Source organism: Rhamphochromis longiceps, linkage group LG16 (assembly GCF_057381845.1).
Source record: "Rhamphochromis longiceps isolate RC_006_pf linkage group LG16, R_longiceps_female_GT1.1, whole genome shotgun sequence".
NCBI lineage: Eukaryota > Metazoa > Chordata > Actinopteri > Cichliformes > Cichlidae > Rhamphochromis > Rhamphochromis longiceps.
The window spans coordinates 1,810,892-1,826,236 of record NC_140572.1 but is presented as its reverse complement, the minus strand read 5'-3'; the positions used below and the strand labels follow the sequence as shown (position 1 = coordinate 1,826,236).

General features: G+C 42.5%; 1 protein-coding gene across 1 annotated transcript in view; it reads right to left on the bottom strand.

Annotated features, from left to right (window-relative positions):
• cntnap5a (contactin associated protein family member 5a) overlaps positions 1-15,345 on the bottom strand; it is a 138,802-nt gene that overhangs the window by 79,265 nt on the left and 44,192 nt on the right. Inside the window, exon 4 of the mRNA XM_085383443.1 lies at positions 1,082-1,229. Within this exon, the coding sequence (XP_085239569.1) occupies positions 1,082-1,229 (148 nt within the window). The remainder of the gene's footprint in view (positions 1-1,081; positions 1,230-15,345) is intronic.

Sequence of the window (15,345 nt, the reverse complement as noted above, 5' to 3'; positions counted from 1 at the left end):
GGTGGTGCTGCTCTGCTATCAGTGTGTGTCACAGGTTTAAATGTCACATGGTGCTTGTCCCATAAAGCCCACACAGAGAGACACAACAACCTGAAAACTGTAAGATATTTGAACTCTTACAGATGTGTTGTTGGAGCAGTCCAGAATGGTGCATCGACAGGTCATCAGATGCTCCACTAATGCCGAGGTTTGTGGTTCGATTATTGGCTGCTCCAGTCTGCACGCCAAATATCCTCGGGCAAGATACTAAGTACCAAGTTGCTCTGCGCTGCGTCCATCGGAGTGTGAGTGTGTGTGGATGTTAGATAGAAAGCACTTACACAGAAAAAGCATAGAAAAAAGTGCTTGTACAATATGAATGTGTGATGTAAAGTGATTTGAGAGCTCAGAGCAGAAAAGTGCTATATAAGAACCATTCCATTTACTATTTACTACTGCACTGGAGATCTCTGAGTGCTGCCTTGTCTCGCCCATTGGCAGGGCGAGGTATGTTTGTGTGGCTTTGTGGTGACATTTATTCACATTCATTCCAAAACCTCTTAATCCCAAACAAAAGGGCAAAAGCTTATCAGGAAACACATGCACACTCAGTCGATATATCCACATAGTGGTCCTGTTTAAAAAACAGCAAGGCTGTCTTCCTGTGGTGCATTTAAACCTTGGAAACTTCTGTAAATTTAAGCTACAAAAACATGGGACACTCCTCATTTTATGAAAATGTGACAGGCAAGACAAATTTGGAAAGAGAATTTTCAACTGTCAAACTTGTGAATAGAAGAGCTAACAGTGGCAGCAGACCAAAGCTGTGAGGGCGAAGGTTTAAATCACTGGTCTGTACACAGGTCCCAAAGCTCCGTAAAGTGCTTTTGAAACACTGATGCTTTTAAAATGAAAATAATTACAATAATGCTCCTTGTGCTAGTAAATACTCCAAGAATCCAGCATCATACATTTTGAAGTATTTGTCCTACGCTACAAAACCAAGTGTATAAATAAATAAATCGATACACGCAGTGTGACTAGAGAGGGTCAGTGCAGACTTTGATACCATGGGATTAACTGCAGGCTGAGTGTTACTCACTGTAGGAGCACCCGTACACCTCCACCCTGAGGCCCATCCAGCCACTGGGGTTCCAGTCAAGGGGGACGAATCGCAGGAAGCGTGTCCTCACAGGGTGGGACAGCTTGTTGTGAACGACGCTCTCCGAGTTCCCGTTCCCGACAAACCTCTGCAGGTGAGAGAAGACAGACTCTGGTTGAAACAATTCTGATGTAAATCACAGAGACAGCACGTGACCTCATGTCTGCTGTGAGGAATCAGATTTTCACCAGGACACAGCAAAGTTCTTCTTTTACTGCACACTTCAAAAATAAAAAGAATAAAAATCTAAATCCCAGAGGAGCCCCGACAGCAACAAAGTGCTGACTAGGATAGACCAAGGGCAATATCTTTTTCCTATCCAATATCCTAACATATTATTTGATGTAAAGTGATAAGAATCGTTGGTGTTCTGTGTGAGACTGAGATAAAATTACCACTGAGGCAGCCGGGGGCAAAATAAGGGTTCTGATATTGTGTTTTCCCCTGCAGAGCTAAAAACAAAAACCTCTCAGTGCCGATGTGATATGTCATCCTTCTTTTCCTCCCTCACGTTCAGCTCCAGACAACGCCAGGGGACACAAACAAGAACCGAGCGAGTGAAATATGGAGATGGAAACAGAGACAAACAACTCCTCCTCTCAAATGACTGATCGTCAGCTTCGTCATAACCGATTCGAGACAGGTGACATATCAGATCAATAAGTACAACAAAGCACCAAAAAAGACGGATCATTGACAGGAGCTCCGGGCGGACAGTTGTGCACAATCAGACGAGCCGATCATTCGGCTTTCCACGACTACAGAGAAGCGACGGCCTGCGGTACAAATGACCGTTCGACACTTACGGCGCGCCACAGCAGAGGCGTCATCAAATACGCCGCGATGCTGCTTCGCGGTCGATAATCAAAACAGCAGTGAGAGGGTTCAGGCTGTTGTTGTGATTGATGCAACCGCTTCCTCATTTTGAGTCGTGCACCGAGGGGGGCCTCGTGGCTGAATGTTAAAGCAGGTACGCGATTGGCTTATTTACACATGCGCTCACATCAGCACAGGAGGGATTAACAAATGGAACTGGGGCTCACACATCTGGCAAAAGCAGATGTGTTACCTCAGCTTGGCACTGGAAGCTTCTGGAAGAAACAGAATAGCCACAAGAATGTGTGTCAGTAAGTTGCGCACACTCGCACAACTTTGCTTTTGTAAACGCTTCCAGCTACAAACATGAAACGTGTTCTGATGTTGGTTGTTTTATTGTTTTACTTGGAGTCAGGTGTGTTCATCACACACAGCCTGTGAGGCTCTGTGCTGCAGAACAGTTACACTGCATTCAACATCATCAGCTTCTAAAAGAATATGGATATCAAATATTTAGCATCACTTAATAATGTATTCAATTCACTATTGACTACCCACTTACAACCATACAAGTATCACATACAGATTTAATAGTTATAAGGCCTCCTTCAGAATTACCAAAGTAAGAAATTAAATTAAATTTTATGAACAGTCGCCTCATATTATAAGGTAAAGACCTAAATCTCCCACAATCAGACAATCCTCCCGCACTTGGCAACAGTGGGAAGGAAAAACTCCCAGTTAACAGGAAGAAACCAGAACCAGCTCATGTAGGGGAAGCATCTGCTGCAAAATACATAGTACTGTATCTGCTAATCACTTCTAACTACTGCTTATTAAATGAGAAGGTTCCTGTGTATGAATAGTTTGGCTCTGCATGGGCCAGTATTGCAACTACAGTGATTTTTCCCTACATAACAGTTAATTATGAAATATTCTCATTCATTAGAGCCCACAGATATATCAGCAGATATCAGCCTGTCACAGATGTATCAGCAGATATCAACAGATATTAGCCTGTCACAGATATATCAGCAGATATCAGCCTGTCACAGATATATCAGCAGATATTAGCCTGTCACAGATGTATCAACAGATATCAGCCTGTCACAGATATATCAGCAGATATCAGCCTGTCACAGATATATCAGCAGATATCAACAGATATTAGCCTGTCACAGATATATCAGCAGATATCAGCCTGTCACAGATGTATCAGCAGATATCAGCCTGTCACAGATATATCAGCAGATATCAGCCTGTCACAGATGTATCAGCAGATATCAACAGATATTAGCCTGTCACAGATATATCAGCAGATATCAGCCTGTCACAGATGTATCAGCAGATATCAGCCTGTCACAGATATATCAGCAGATATTAGCCTGTCACAGATGTATCAGCAGATATCAACAGATATTAGCCTGTCACAGATGTATCAGCAGATATCAACAGATATTAGCCTGTCACAGATATATCAGCAGATATCAGCCTGTCACAGATATATCAGCAGATATTAGCCTGTCACAGATGTATCAACAGATATTAGCCTGTCACAGATGTATCAGCAGATATTAGCCTGTCACAGATATATCAGCGGATATCAGCCTGTCACAGATATATCAGCAGATATCAGCAGATATTAGCCTGTCACAGATATATCAGCAGATATCAGCCTGTCACAGATATATCAGCAGATATTAGCCTGTCACAGATATATCAGCAGATATTAGCCTGTCACAGATGTATCAGCAGATATTAGCCTGTCACAGATATATCAGCAGATATTAGCCTGTCACAGATATATCAGCAGATATCAGCCTGTCACAGATATATCAGCAGATATTAGCCTGTCACAGATATATCAGCAGATATTAGCCTGTCACAGATGTATCAGCAGATATTAGCCTGTCACAGATATATCAGCGGATATCAGCCTGTCACAGATATATCAGCAGATATCAGCAGATATTAGCCTGTCACAGATATATCAGCAGATATCAGCCTGTCACAGATATATCAGCAGATATCAACAGATATTAGCCTGTCACAGATATATCAGCAGATATCAGCCTGTCACAGATATATCAGCAGAGATCAGCCTGTCACAGATATATCAGCAGATATCAGCAGATATCAGCCTGTCACAGATATATCAGCAGATATCAGCCTGTCACAGATGTATCAGCAGATATCAGCCTGTCACAGATGTATCAGCAGATATTAGCCTGTCACAGATATATCAGCAGATATCAGCCTGTCACAGATGTATCAGCAGATATTAGCCTGTCACAGATGTATCAGCAGATATCAGCCTGTCACAGATGTATCAGCAGATATCAGCCTGTCACAGATGTATCAGCAGATATTAGCCTGTCACAGATGTATCAGCAGATATTAGCCTGTCACAGATATATCAGCAGATATCAGCCTGTCACAGATATATCAGTAGATATCAGCCTGTCACAGATGTATCAGCAGATATTAGCCTGTCACAGCTATATCAGCAGATATCAGCCTGTCACAGATATATCAGCAGATATTAGCTTGTCACAGATGTATCAGTAGATATCAGCCTGTCACAGATATATCAGTAGATATTAGCTTGTCACAGATATATCAGCAGATATTAGCTTGTCACAGATATATCAGTAGATATCAGCCTGTCACAGATATATCAGTAGATATCAGCCTGTCACAGATGTATCAGCAGATATCAGCCTGTCACAGATATATCAGTAGATATCAGCCTGTCACAGATATACAGTGGGGCAAAAAAGTATTTAGTCAGCCACCGATTGTGCAAGTTCCCCCTCCTAAAATGATGACAGAGGTCAGTAATTTGCACCAGAGGTACACTTCAACTGTGAGAGACAGAATGTGAAAAAAAAATCCATGAATTCACATGGTAGGATTTGTAAAGAATTTATTCGTAAATCAGGGTGGAAAATAAGTATTTGGTCAATAACAAAAATACAACTCAATACTTTGTAACATAACCTTTGTTGGCAATAACAGAGGTCAAACGTTTACTATAGGTCTTTACCAGGTTTGCACACACAGTAGCTGGTATTTTGGCCCATTCCTCCATGCAGATCTTCTCGAGAGCAGTGATGTTTTGGGGCTGTCGCCGAGCAACACGGACTTTCAACTCCCGCCACAGATTTTCTATGGGGTTGAGGTCTGGAGACTGGCTAGGCCACTCCAGGACTTTCAAATGCTTCTTACGGAGCCACTCCTTTGTTGCCCGGGCGGTGTGTTTTGGATCATTGTCATGTTGGAAGACCCAGCCTCGTTTCATCTTCAAAGTTCTCACTGATGGAAGGAGGTTTTGGCTCAAAATCTCACGATACATGGCCCCATTCATTCTGTCCTTAACACGGATCAGTCGTCCTGTCCCCTTGGCAGAAAAACAGCCCCATAGCATGATGTTTCCACCCCCATGCTTCACAGTAGGTATGGTGTTCTTGGGATGCAACTCGGTATTCTTCGTCCTCCAAACACGACGAGTTGAGTTTATACCAAAAAGTTCTACTTTGGTTTCATCTGACCACATGACATTCTCCCAATCCTCTGCTGTATCATCCATGTGCTCTCTGGCAAACTTCAGACGGGCCTGGACATGCACTGGCTTCAGCAGCGGAACACGTCTGGCACTGCGGGATTTGATTCCCTGCCGTTGTAGTGTGTTACTGATGGTGACCTTTGTTACTTTGGTCCCAGCTCTCTGCAGGTCATTCACCAGGTCCCCCCGTGTGGTTCTGGGATCTTTGCTCACCGTTCTCATGATCATTTTGACCCCACGGGATGAGATCTTGCGTGGAGCCCCAGATGGAGGGAGATTATCAGTGGTCTTGTATGTCTTCCATTTTCTGATGATTGCTCCCACAGTTGATTTTTTCACACCAAGCTGCTTGCCTATTGTAGATTCACTCTTCCCAGTCTGGTGCAGGTCTACAATACTTTTCCTGGTGTCCTTCGAAAGCTCTTTGGTCTTGGCCATGGCGGAGTTTGGAGTCTGACTGTTTGAGGCTGTGGACAGGTGTCTTTTATACAGATGATGAGTTCAAACAGGTGCCATTCATACAGGTAACGAGTGGGGGACAGAAAAGCTTCTTACAGAAGACGTTACAGGTCTGTGAGAGCCAGAGATTTTCCTTGTTTGAGGTGACCAAATACTTATTTTCCACCCTGATTTACGAATAAATTCTTTACAAATCCTACCATGTGGATTCATGGATTTTTTTTTCACATTCTGTCTCTCACAGTTGAAGTGTACCTCTGGTGCAAATTACTGACCTCTGTCATCATTTTAAGTGGGGGAACTTGCACAATCGGTGGCTGACTAAATACTTTTTTGCCCCACTGTATCAGCAGACATCAGCCTGTCACAGATATATCAGCAGATATTAGCCTGTCACAGATATATCAGTTTGATGAAGTTAGCCAGTAATATCACTACTTCAGGCCCTTGGGGGTTTTTACATCCAATCAAAGAATTATTCCACCCAGTAAAAAGGTTTCCTGTTCTCAGCCTCGTTGCTGTCTGCCTTCCATAATCAAGCTTTGCAAGGGTTTCTTTGTATTTTTGTTCTAAATTCATTTGTTGTATTTTCCTGGTTTCTTTAGGTCACACGGACTGTGGAGCAACATAAGCCATCAGCTGTCATCCAGTTGAAATGTTCCTAAGCTCTACTTTAGAAACACACAACACACTTAATGGCATTTTTCTTTTCTTATAATTTAGGCCAGTTCACAGTGATCCTAAGATATGTTCTAAGACCTGCAGTGTTACAGAAAAGCGTGATTCCCTGAGAGCGAGCACACGGAGAACAAACCAGGCATTTACACTGGAAGAAGCAGCTTTATTTGTCCTGAACAAACGTCTCTGTGCTGCATGATGCAATGCAACTGTGAAACTCCCATATGGAGAATACAATTAAGACAATACACTCTGATTTAGACTGAATCCTACTCATTCGAACCGTTCATTAGCTTCGACAACAAGGCGCAGATGCACGTCAGCATGTCTCATTAGTATTCAAGAGAAACACCACAGTAAGAGCACCTCTGAGACCGTGCTGAGCTATGACGTTTGTGGTTTTCCACTCTTTAGAAAAGTCCACCACGAAAACATCCTGTGTGTTCCAGCTGGGAGATGAAATCTCTGAATAAAGGCCTGAGGGTGCACAAAATTTTCCATAGGCTCAAAGCATCAAGGTCCACAAAACAGCCGTAACCCCACAGTGACTTCATTATTTCTATTTATGTTTCTGTCACTGTGGAACAGTCTCCCCCATTAATTAAGACTCTTTACTCTTCCTCTCCGGTGATGAGCTCCCCTGTGTCAGTTTTCCTTTTTGTTGCATACAGAACGGCACATACGATTGCTTTAATCAATTCACTGGAGGGAAAATCTTGCTGCTGGCGCTGAAGACGCTCGAGTATGCTCCAAAAGGTCACTACCAAGTTAAACAGCCTAGGGGAATGCATATTGAAGAGGAAGCTACGAGTACATAACCTTGCCACGAGCGAAAACACTATCGTGATCCCTGACTGCCAGGCAGAAGTCCCCTGACCTGGATCCGCAAACATCTTCCATATTTCCTGAGTGTCTTAGCTCATAACACAGAGTCTTCAAAATCGTGGCTCTAATTATAACATTTAATGGAATCCTCACTTTTATGACAAAACGAATGTAAGAGAGGTCGTCTGAAAGGCAACACTGTTTAAACTCGACTTGCCTAGAATGTGACCATCGGGCCAAATGCTCTTGGTGCAACCTGAAGACGAGAGGTGACCGTGGCTTTGCTTTAGCTACACCCAACCTCTGGAACAATCTTCCAGCTGCTATTGGTGCGTCTGGATCTGTCCAATCTTTTAAATCACGATTGAAAACTTATTTACTCAACCTAACATTTCTGGCTTGTAATTGGATACTTAATTGCAGCCTCCGATCCCGAACCAGCAGACTGAGAGACAGCTTTCTCCATCAGGCCATCAGACTGCTGAACACTTCAGAGACACCTCAGCTTCACTACTGGAACTTCAACATTATGCACTCCATACTGTATATAAATGCCACATGTTTTGCACATTTCCAACTGCCAACCTCTGTATATTTTATTGTATTGTTTATTCTATTTTTAAAATATGCACACACACACACAGTCATTCTGTGTGTAGGCAGGCAGGAAGAGAGGACCCAAAATGCAGGACTCAAGGAGGCAGAAGAAACTCAAAATACACAGCTTTATTGCTGGGATGAAGCAGAACAGAAAAACACTAACTAAACTGGGAGTACCGAATAACTAGACAGGTTGGCAGGCTGGCAAACAGAACACAGAGAGGGAGTGAGGGCAGAAGACGTTAACGACGCGACAGAACAAAGGAAGCACAGGGCTTATGTACACACGGCAGTAAGCAAGGGATGAGAGACAGGAGGGGAACACACCTGGGAGAAGCTGACGAGACAGGGGAAACGTATACTGAGCACACTCACATAAGACACAGACCTTCACAATAAAACAGGAAACAAGAAACCACTAAATAAAGACGCAGACCGAATATAACTAGGGATGGGTACCGGTGTCCGGCACCGGTTCTGACATAAACGGTAGTAACCAGACCGAAAAGCAGCGCACATTTCGGTGCTTTATTTCGGTGCTTTTTTTTTCCTGAGCTGTGATACACTTCTAGCCAATCATTTTACGTTTCCGAGGATAGTAGGCGGGGCCAGGTACGTACGTTCTTTTAGAGCAGAGCTACAGATTAAAAATGCCCAAGGCGAAGCGGTCAAAAGTCTGGCTGTACTTCACAGCAAAATATGCAAACTCAGCAGCAACAAGTGCTTTAAGGTGATACTGTGATACTGTCAAAGGAGGTAACACCTCGAATCTGACGACGAACCTGGCGACGCATAGCGTTTTTTTAAAAGCCCAGAAATGCGCCGTATTTGATAGCTTGCTGCGAGACCTCACACCGAGCACATCTACTGCGGGTGTGGTGCCTGTTATCAGACCCGGAGTTAGCAACATCCCCCACTGGCCCCTAGCCCTGCCAGTGTAGCAGAAATGATGACGGATGATGATGCAGCAGCAGCCGTTCTTCTCTGCGTGAGTAGGCTAACCACGTTATTACATTAATGCACGTAAGGTGAACTAGCAAACATCATCATAGCTACATGCGGCTGTCTTCTTGTTTGATGGCAGATACTCCCTTCACCCTGGCCAAAAAGGCTAAAATGACCAAAGAAAAAGAGGGAAACGGCTAAACATGAGAGGTTTTTGGACAAAATTGGAGTTTTTTCCATTGATTAAGCACTGCTTCCAGCCAAGAGTGATGCCATATATGCCCCATAGCTGCAGAAAAGGCTAACATTGCTATCTTTTTACAAAAAACAGCTAAACATGAGAGGTTTTTGGACAAAGTTTGTGTTCTCCATTCTTTAAGCACCAGTTTGAGCACCGTTTAAGCACCGGCACCGTTTCAAAAGTACCGGTTTGGCACCGGTATCGGATAAAACCTAAACGATACCCATCCCTAAATATAACACATAGAACTCAAACAATAATCATCATCATCAACAAAACACCAGAGAAACAAAACGTTCATTCAAAAATGGACCAGAACTCAGAATGCTGGGTCAGTACTGACCCAGAACATACACTCTTATATTGTACATATATTTATTCATATAACTCTCAGATTTAGTCATTCTTATAATTTGCTTGTTCTTATGTATTTTTGCACACCGCTGTCGCTTGTGAAGCTCGCACACAAGAATTTCACTCGTATGTGCTGTACCCGTGTACCTGCACATGTGATGTGACAATAAAAGTGATTTGATAATTTATAATATTACTGGAATAATCTTCCCGTTGATATTTACGTGTATGAATTAATTTAATTCTTAAATTATCTTCTGATACTTATTTATTTCACTTGCATTCCTGGTTAATTAGTGCCTTCACCTTCCAGTGTACTTTGCTATTGCCCCTCTATCTAATTTGATTTTAATTTATTGCATTATTGAGAAGCACTTTGGTGTACCTTTGGTTTTTAAATGTGCTACATAAATAAAGTTGTATTGTAAACTGCAGCCTGGCCCACAGCCAGGGTTCTCCTGGTTATTCCAGCATATAATGGAGTCGCATCATTCCTCTGACCTGACGAGTTTCCCTTGATTTGTCTACTGTGGCTTTTAGGAACGTGTTACCAAAAAGCTGTGCTTGGCATGGCCTCAGCAAACACTGCAAGCCTGTTAGAGCTTCCAATACATACACAAAAATAATCATTTTTGTAAGAAACATTTTAAGCATTTGTTTACACTCAGTTTATCCACCTGGGACAACTTTGCTAAATCCATTTGAATATTCATCAGTGCAGCTTCAGTGTTCACTTGTCAAAACATTCTTTCATTTCATTTTCAAGATCCATCCGAGGTCCAGCGAGCACGTGGAGGATAAGGACATGGGTCAGGACTAAGCCTCTGCCTAACCTGGGCAACCTAAGTGGAAAATTACCACATCCTAAGCTGTTGTTCCTGAGAGTAATTCGAGTACTCAGGTGGTTCATGTTTACCTGCCTGTTCGATTAACAGATTTGTTCATATGTAATAAACAAAAGTCCTGTGAATCAGCCTCTGAGACCTGCTGCCTTCTTAGGAAAAAGCTAATTATTAGCAGAAAATGAGTCTTCAGCATTCATGCAAACACATTTTAATCCCTATTAGATTCCCATCTACCTGAACTGCTAACTTGCAAGAAAATGAATGCGTAAATTCCCCCCTTAAGGAGGAGAATTTGTTTCACACATTTATTCAGAGCTGCATTAAAAAGAGATTTTTAAATAAGGCTTTGCAAGGATAATGAAGGATAATGTGGACTCCCTGCTGGAATATATTCCTTTTCCCACCTTTGAATATTTGCAAAAACCATGCAGCTAATTTACTGAGGAGCAGAATGCAAATATCACAGGGATTTAGGTTAAAGCAGGACTTTAAACGGGGGTGTATCACTTTTACATTATATGTGCCAACAAGAACAAAGCTCATTTTTAACATAAGCAAAAAAGAGAAGGCACGTGTGAGCGCGCTGCTGTTTGTGCTACAGCACGTGACTAAAAAGGCCAAAAAGCTCCAGCAGACAAGTCATTTTCACAGATTTTCTCCCCTGGCTTGTGCTAATTGGGTTATTATCAGCTCTTAGAAGAAGCAGGCTCTTCTCAGAACACTCCTCAGACAGGATACTGACAGGACCAGATGGTGGTGTCATCACTCTTACTGAGGTTCACAGAAGAAAACAAGAAAGCGGATCATTAAAGACAAACTTAAACAAAGGGGGAACCAAACTTTTGACTTTTGGCTGTTTGTGTAGCGCTCCTTCATGACTGCACAGGGTTAATAACTGTGCTGATTCATTTGTTTCCTTCTAGAGGACCATTTCATTGCAGGACACCTTTTAGCATCACAGGATAACAATGACGGGCGGACTGTAGCCTGCCTGTCAGTTTCTACTAGAGATGGCACGATACCACTTTTTTATGTCTGATACCGATATCGATATCATAAATTTGGATATCTGCCGGTACCGATATGAATTCGATATAGTGCTTTTTTAATCAATAAAATAGTTTTTTTAATATCTTGCTGCATTTTGTATTTTGTAATGCGACAGAAAAGCCGATCAGCTGATCATTGATCAGTTTCATGACTGAAGAAGCAGCAGGAGAGAGAGAGAGAGAGGCAGTTGCTCCATATCGGTTGTTAAGCTTAACGCTGGAATGCTTTACAAACATTCAGAGATGAACTTACACACTTGCTTCACTTCTCTCTGGGAAAACTTCCTCGGAGATGAAATGCTGGTTTGGTAGCGAGGCTACAAATACACAGATATCTCTCAGATATCCGATCCAGTAATTTAGGTCAGTATCGGACCAATACCGGTCCATCTCTAGTTTCTACACTGTCACGCCTCGGGTTTGATAGTCTGCACACAGGTTGGTCACTGTAAGGTCAGAGTCTGAGGCCACAGCAACAGCTGTGTTATCATAGTAGAGACTGACTGATTCTCAAACAAGAAGGCTCCAAATATCGGTCAGAAAATACTATATTAACACCTGTTTGGATCCAGACGGGAGGATGAGTCTAGCATCAAAATGTTGGTAAGTCTTATTTTGACCAGCTGATGTGACCTGTGAAAGTTTGTCTGTCTCGCAGAATTGAATTTTCAAAACAAAGAAAGAATAAGAGATAAGAGAAGCTTAGCAGGCAGCTAGCAGCTCCAGCTGAACCAAAGCACAACGTGGTCACATCTTTGAACATAATAACTTTAAGTTTCAATACAAAAGTTACCACTGAAGGGAGAAATTAGCTGAGAGCCTTGTACCAGAGCGGGCTAGCGTGCTGCTATCAGCAAAAAAAGCCAGCAGACTTGTGAGAAGAACGGCCGACCTTTAGCCCACAGTTTTTCTAACTCTTCTATGGAGTTAATTTGGCTGAGAGCTAGCAGTCATCCCAACAGCTGCTGCTCACTCATTAGTTCAGCTCGGTTCAGTTTCTGACAGTAAGCTGTTACCTCTGAGCTTCCAGACGGATGTGAGTTGGTATCTGCCAAAAGGTCTCGGTGAAAGCTGCAGTTAGTCAGCCTGGGTGAAAATTTCACCAGAGACTGCAGACAAATTGGCTGCTAATCACTGCTATTCATCCTTCATACGGACGCCGAAAAGGAGCTGGGAGTGTCTGCGCGAGTCTGCATTTAATACACATCAGCAAATATAAAGGCTATTCATGCCTGCTTCAAACGCCTGCCAAGTTTCAGAGGATGTCGTCTGTTTTGGCTGCTGTGGCAGACTACGGCGCTGCATGCCTGGGTTGAGTGCTATTTGGATCTCTGAAATTTTGAAAGGAATTCAGCACCTCCATTTCCTCTTTCATGACTCAGTTATACAGAGTGATAGCTGCAGGTCATGTCAGTAATGTTTATGCATATTGCCTTGTCTTCTCACTGCACAGCAGCTTCTCCCATTTTTCCTGGCACAATGAGATGAGAAGTGACAGTGAGTGGAAAAAGCTGTGTGCTGTTTAAAAGCATATTGCACATCACTGTGCATACACCATATGTGATATTATTTTTCAGGAACCGTGAACTTCTTTTTCCTTTTTCAGCACTAATTAAAAACTGGCTGTGTTGTTTTGTTCACATCAACAAATGAATCTTCCCATAAAGTTTGCAGCAGTTTTTTCCAAAGGGTACATTTAATCTACGGCGTTAAGTCTCAGTAACAGCGCAATAAGCTTCTTCTTTGGGGGACAATAAAACAGGCTAATTTCAGTCTAAGTACTATTTGTTCCATAATGAAGAGTTAAAAGCTGTTTGGGCTGTTTGTTGTGATCATTTTGATGGTTTCTTTAATGTGGATCTGTTCAGTTTGTCTTCTTGTTTCCATCATGTGTAACACTCAGGCTTGATGCTCAATTCTGATCTAAATCCTCATTTTCAGATAGTTTTCATAAAGAATGAACAGTATTCCTACTTTGGTCACCTCAGGTAGATTGCTAATATGTAATTATACAGTAGACAAACTGGGGGTCTAAACTAAGCCCATGAACTACCGTAAATGTCGGGCTATAAGCCACTACTTTTTGCACAAGCTTTGAACCCTGCGGCTTTTAGTCAGGTGCGGCTTTTCTATGGATTGTCCATGATTTTTGTCATATCGTAAGACGATTTGTTTTGTGTGTTCCGCTGTTGTACGGCACTAAGTTGCCTGGCGGAAGGATCGGGGTTCAAGAGTGGTATGTTAGTCACATGTCCGTCCGCCAGGCAACGTAGTGCCGTACGAAGTAGCGCGAAAAACAAACTTCAAAGTAGCGCTACGCGTTCAGCGGGAGGCGTGGATGATGAGCGGCGATAAACTTGCAAGTTATGCCCAAAAAGCAAGTTATGCCCAACTCCACCGGTGGATTCTGACAGCGTGGAAAAGTGTGAAAACATCCACGATCACCAATGGATTTTGAAGGGCTGGACTGCTGCATGATGGAGAGGAGGACACCGCCACGGCCCTTCTGAGGGTGTTCGACTCTGACACTGACAATGAGGATTTCTTTGGTTTTGAAAGTGACAACGAAGGAGAGAAGAAGAGTGGATGACGAAGCCATCCTGAGCCTGTTCGTATCCGACACTGGAGAAGAGGACTTTGGTGGTTTTAGTGCGTAGGAAGAAGAGAAAGATGGTGGTGAATGACTGACTTTTCTTCTTGTTAAAGCTGTGTCACTGCACCTGAGCCTAAAAGGTAGTCCGAATCTATTTTTCTGGTGTGCTGTAGGCTACTGTTATGTACTACATGTGCAAATATGTACCCATAACTTGTTTTTCAAAATATTAATAAAAGTGATGTCTCCAAACAGCCATCTCTTTCCTGACAATTCCCTTTGTGCATATTCTCTTACATATGATAAGTCAACATTGAAACACCTGCGGCTTTTGGTCAGGTGCGGCTAATGTATGTACAAAACAGGATTTTCCCCTGATTTTAGCTTGTGCAGCTAATATTTAGGTGCGCTTTGTAGTCCGGGAAATACGGTAGATAAGACAGTATTAGTTGCTAAACTCTGAATCAACCAAAGGTGCTCTGCTACAGTCTGAGAGTAGAAAACGAGAGATTTGTGTCGAAATCTCTATTCAATCATAAATGTAACAACTTTTTTCTAGAAATAAAGACATCACAGCAACCCACTGTGAGTAGCTTATAATACTCACTGCTGACTTACAAGATGGAGATAATAACTGGTGCTCAGGGCTCGCAGTGGAACCAAGATCGAGGCCGTTTGCTTTTTGAAGTTTGCACAGACTGCTACATTGTGCCAGTGGTCGTTCACTCTTTGCAACATAGTAGCTGTTCTAAACAGATTTTCAGGTTTATTTTTAGTATGTTATTTGCAATTGGTGTTTGTTCTGGGAAAGATACTGCAGACAGCAATAATGCATTTCTTGCATTTCTCATGGGTTCTAATGGGGGCCTTTCTTAAAATGACTGGTCCCAGTAACAAAGGCGCTTGTCGACTCAGAAATCGAGAGAAAACCAACGACACACCCGGCAGAACATTATGTTAAGACAATGTTGGATAACACCTCCCACCCACTCCATGACATGTTGGTCAGTCACAGGAGCTCGTTCAGTGAGAGACTGAGATTACCGAAAAGCACCACTGAACGACACAGGAAATCATTCCTGCCTGTGGCCATCTCCCTGTACAACGCATCCACTTAACACACTGTTTGCTGCTACAACTACACATGTTTCTTTTCCAAATATTTATCTATAAGTGACTTATGTATGTATGTATGTATATATATGTATATATTGTACTATTCTTAGTTAGCGTA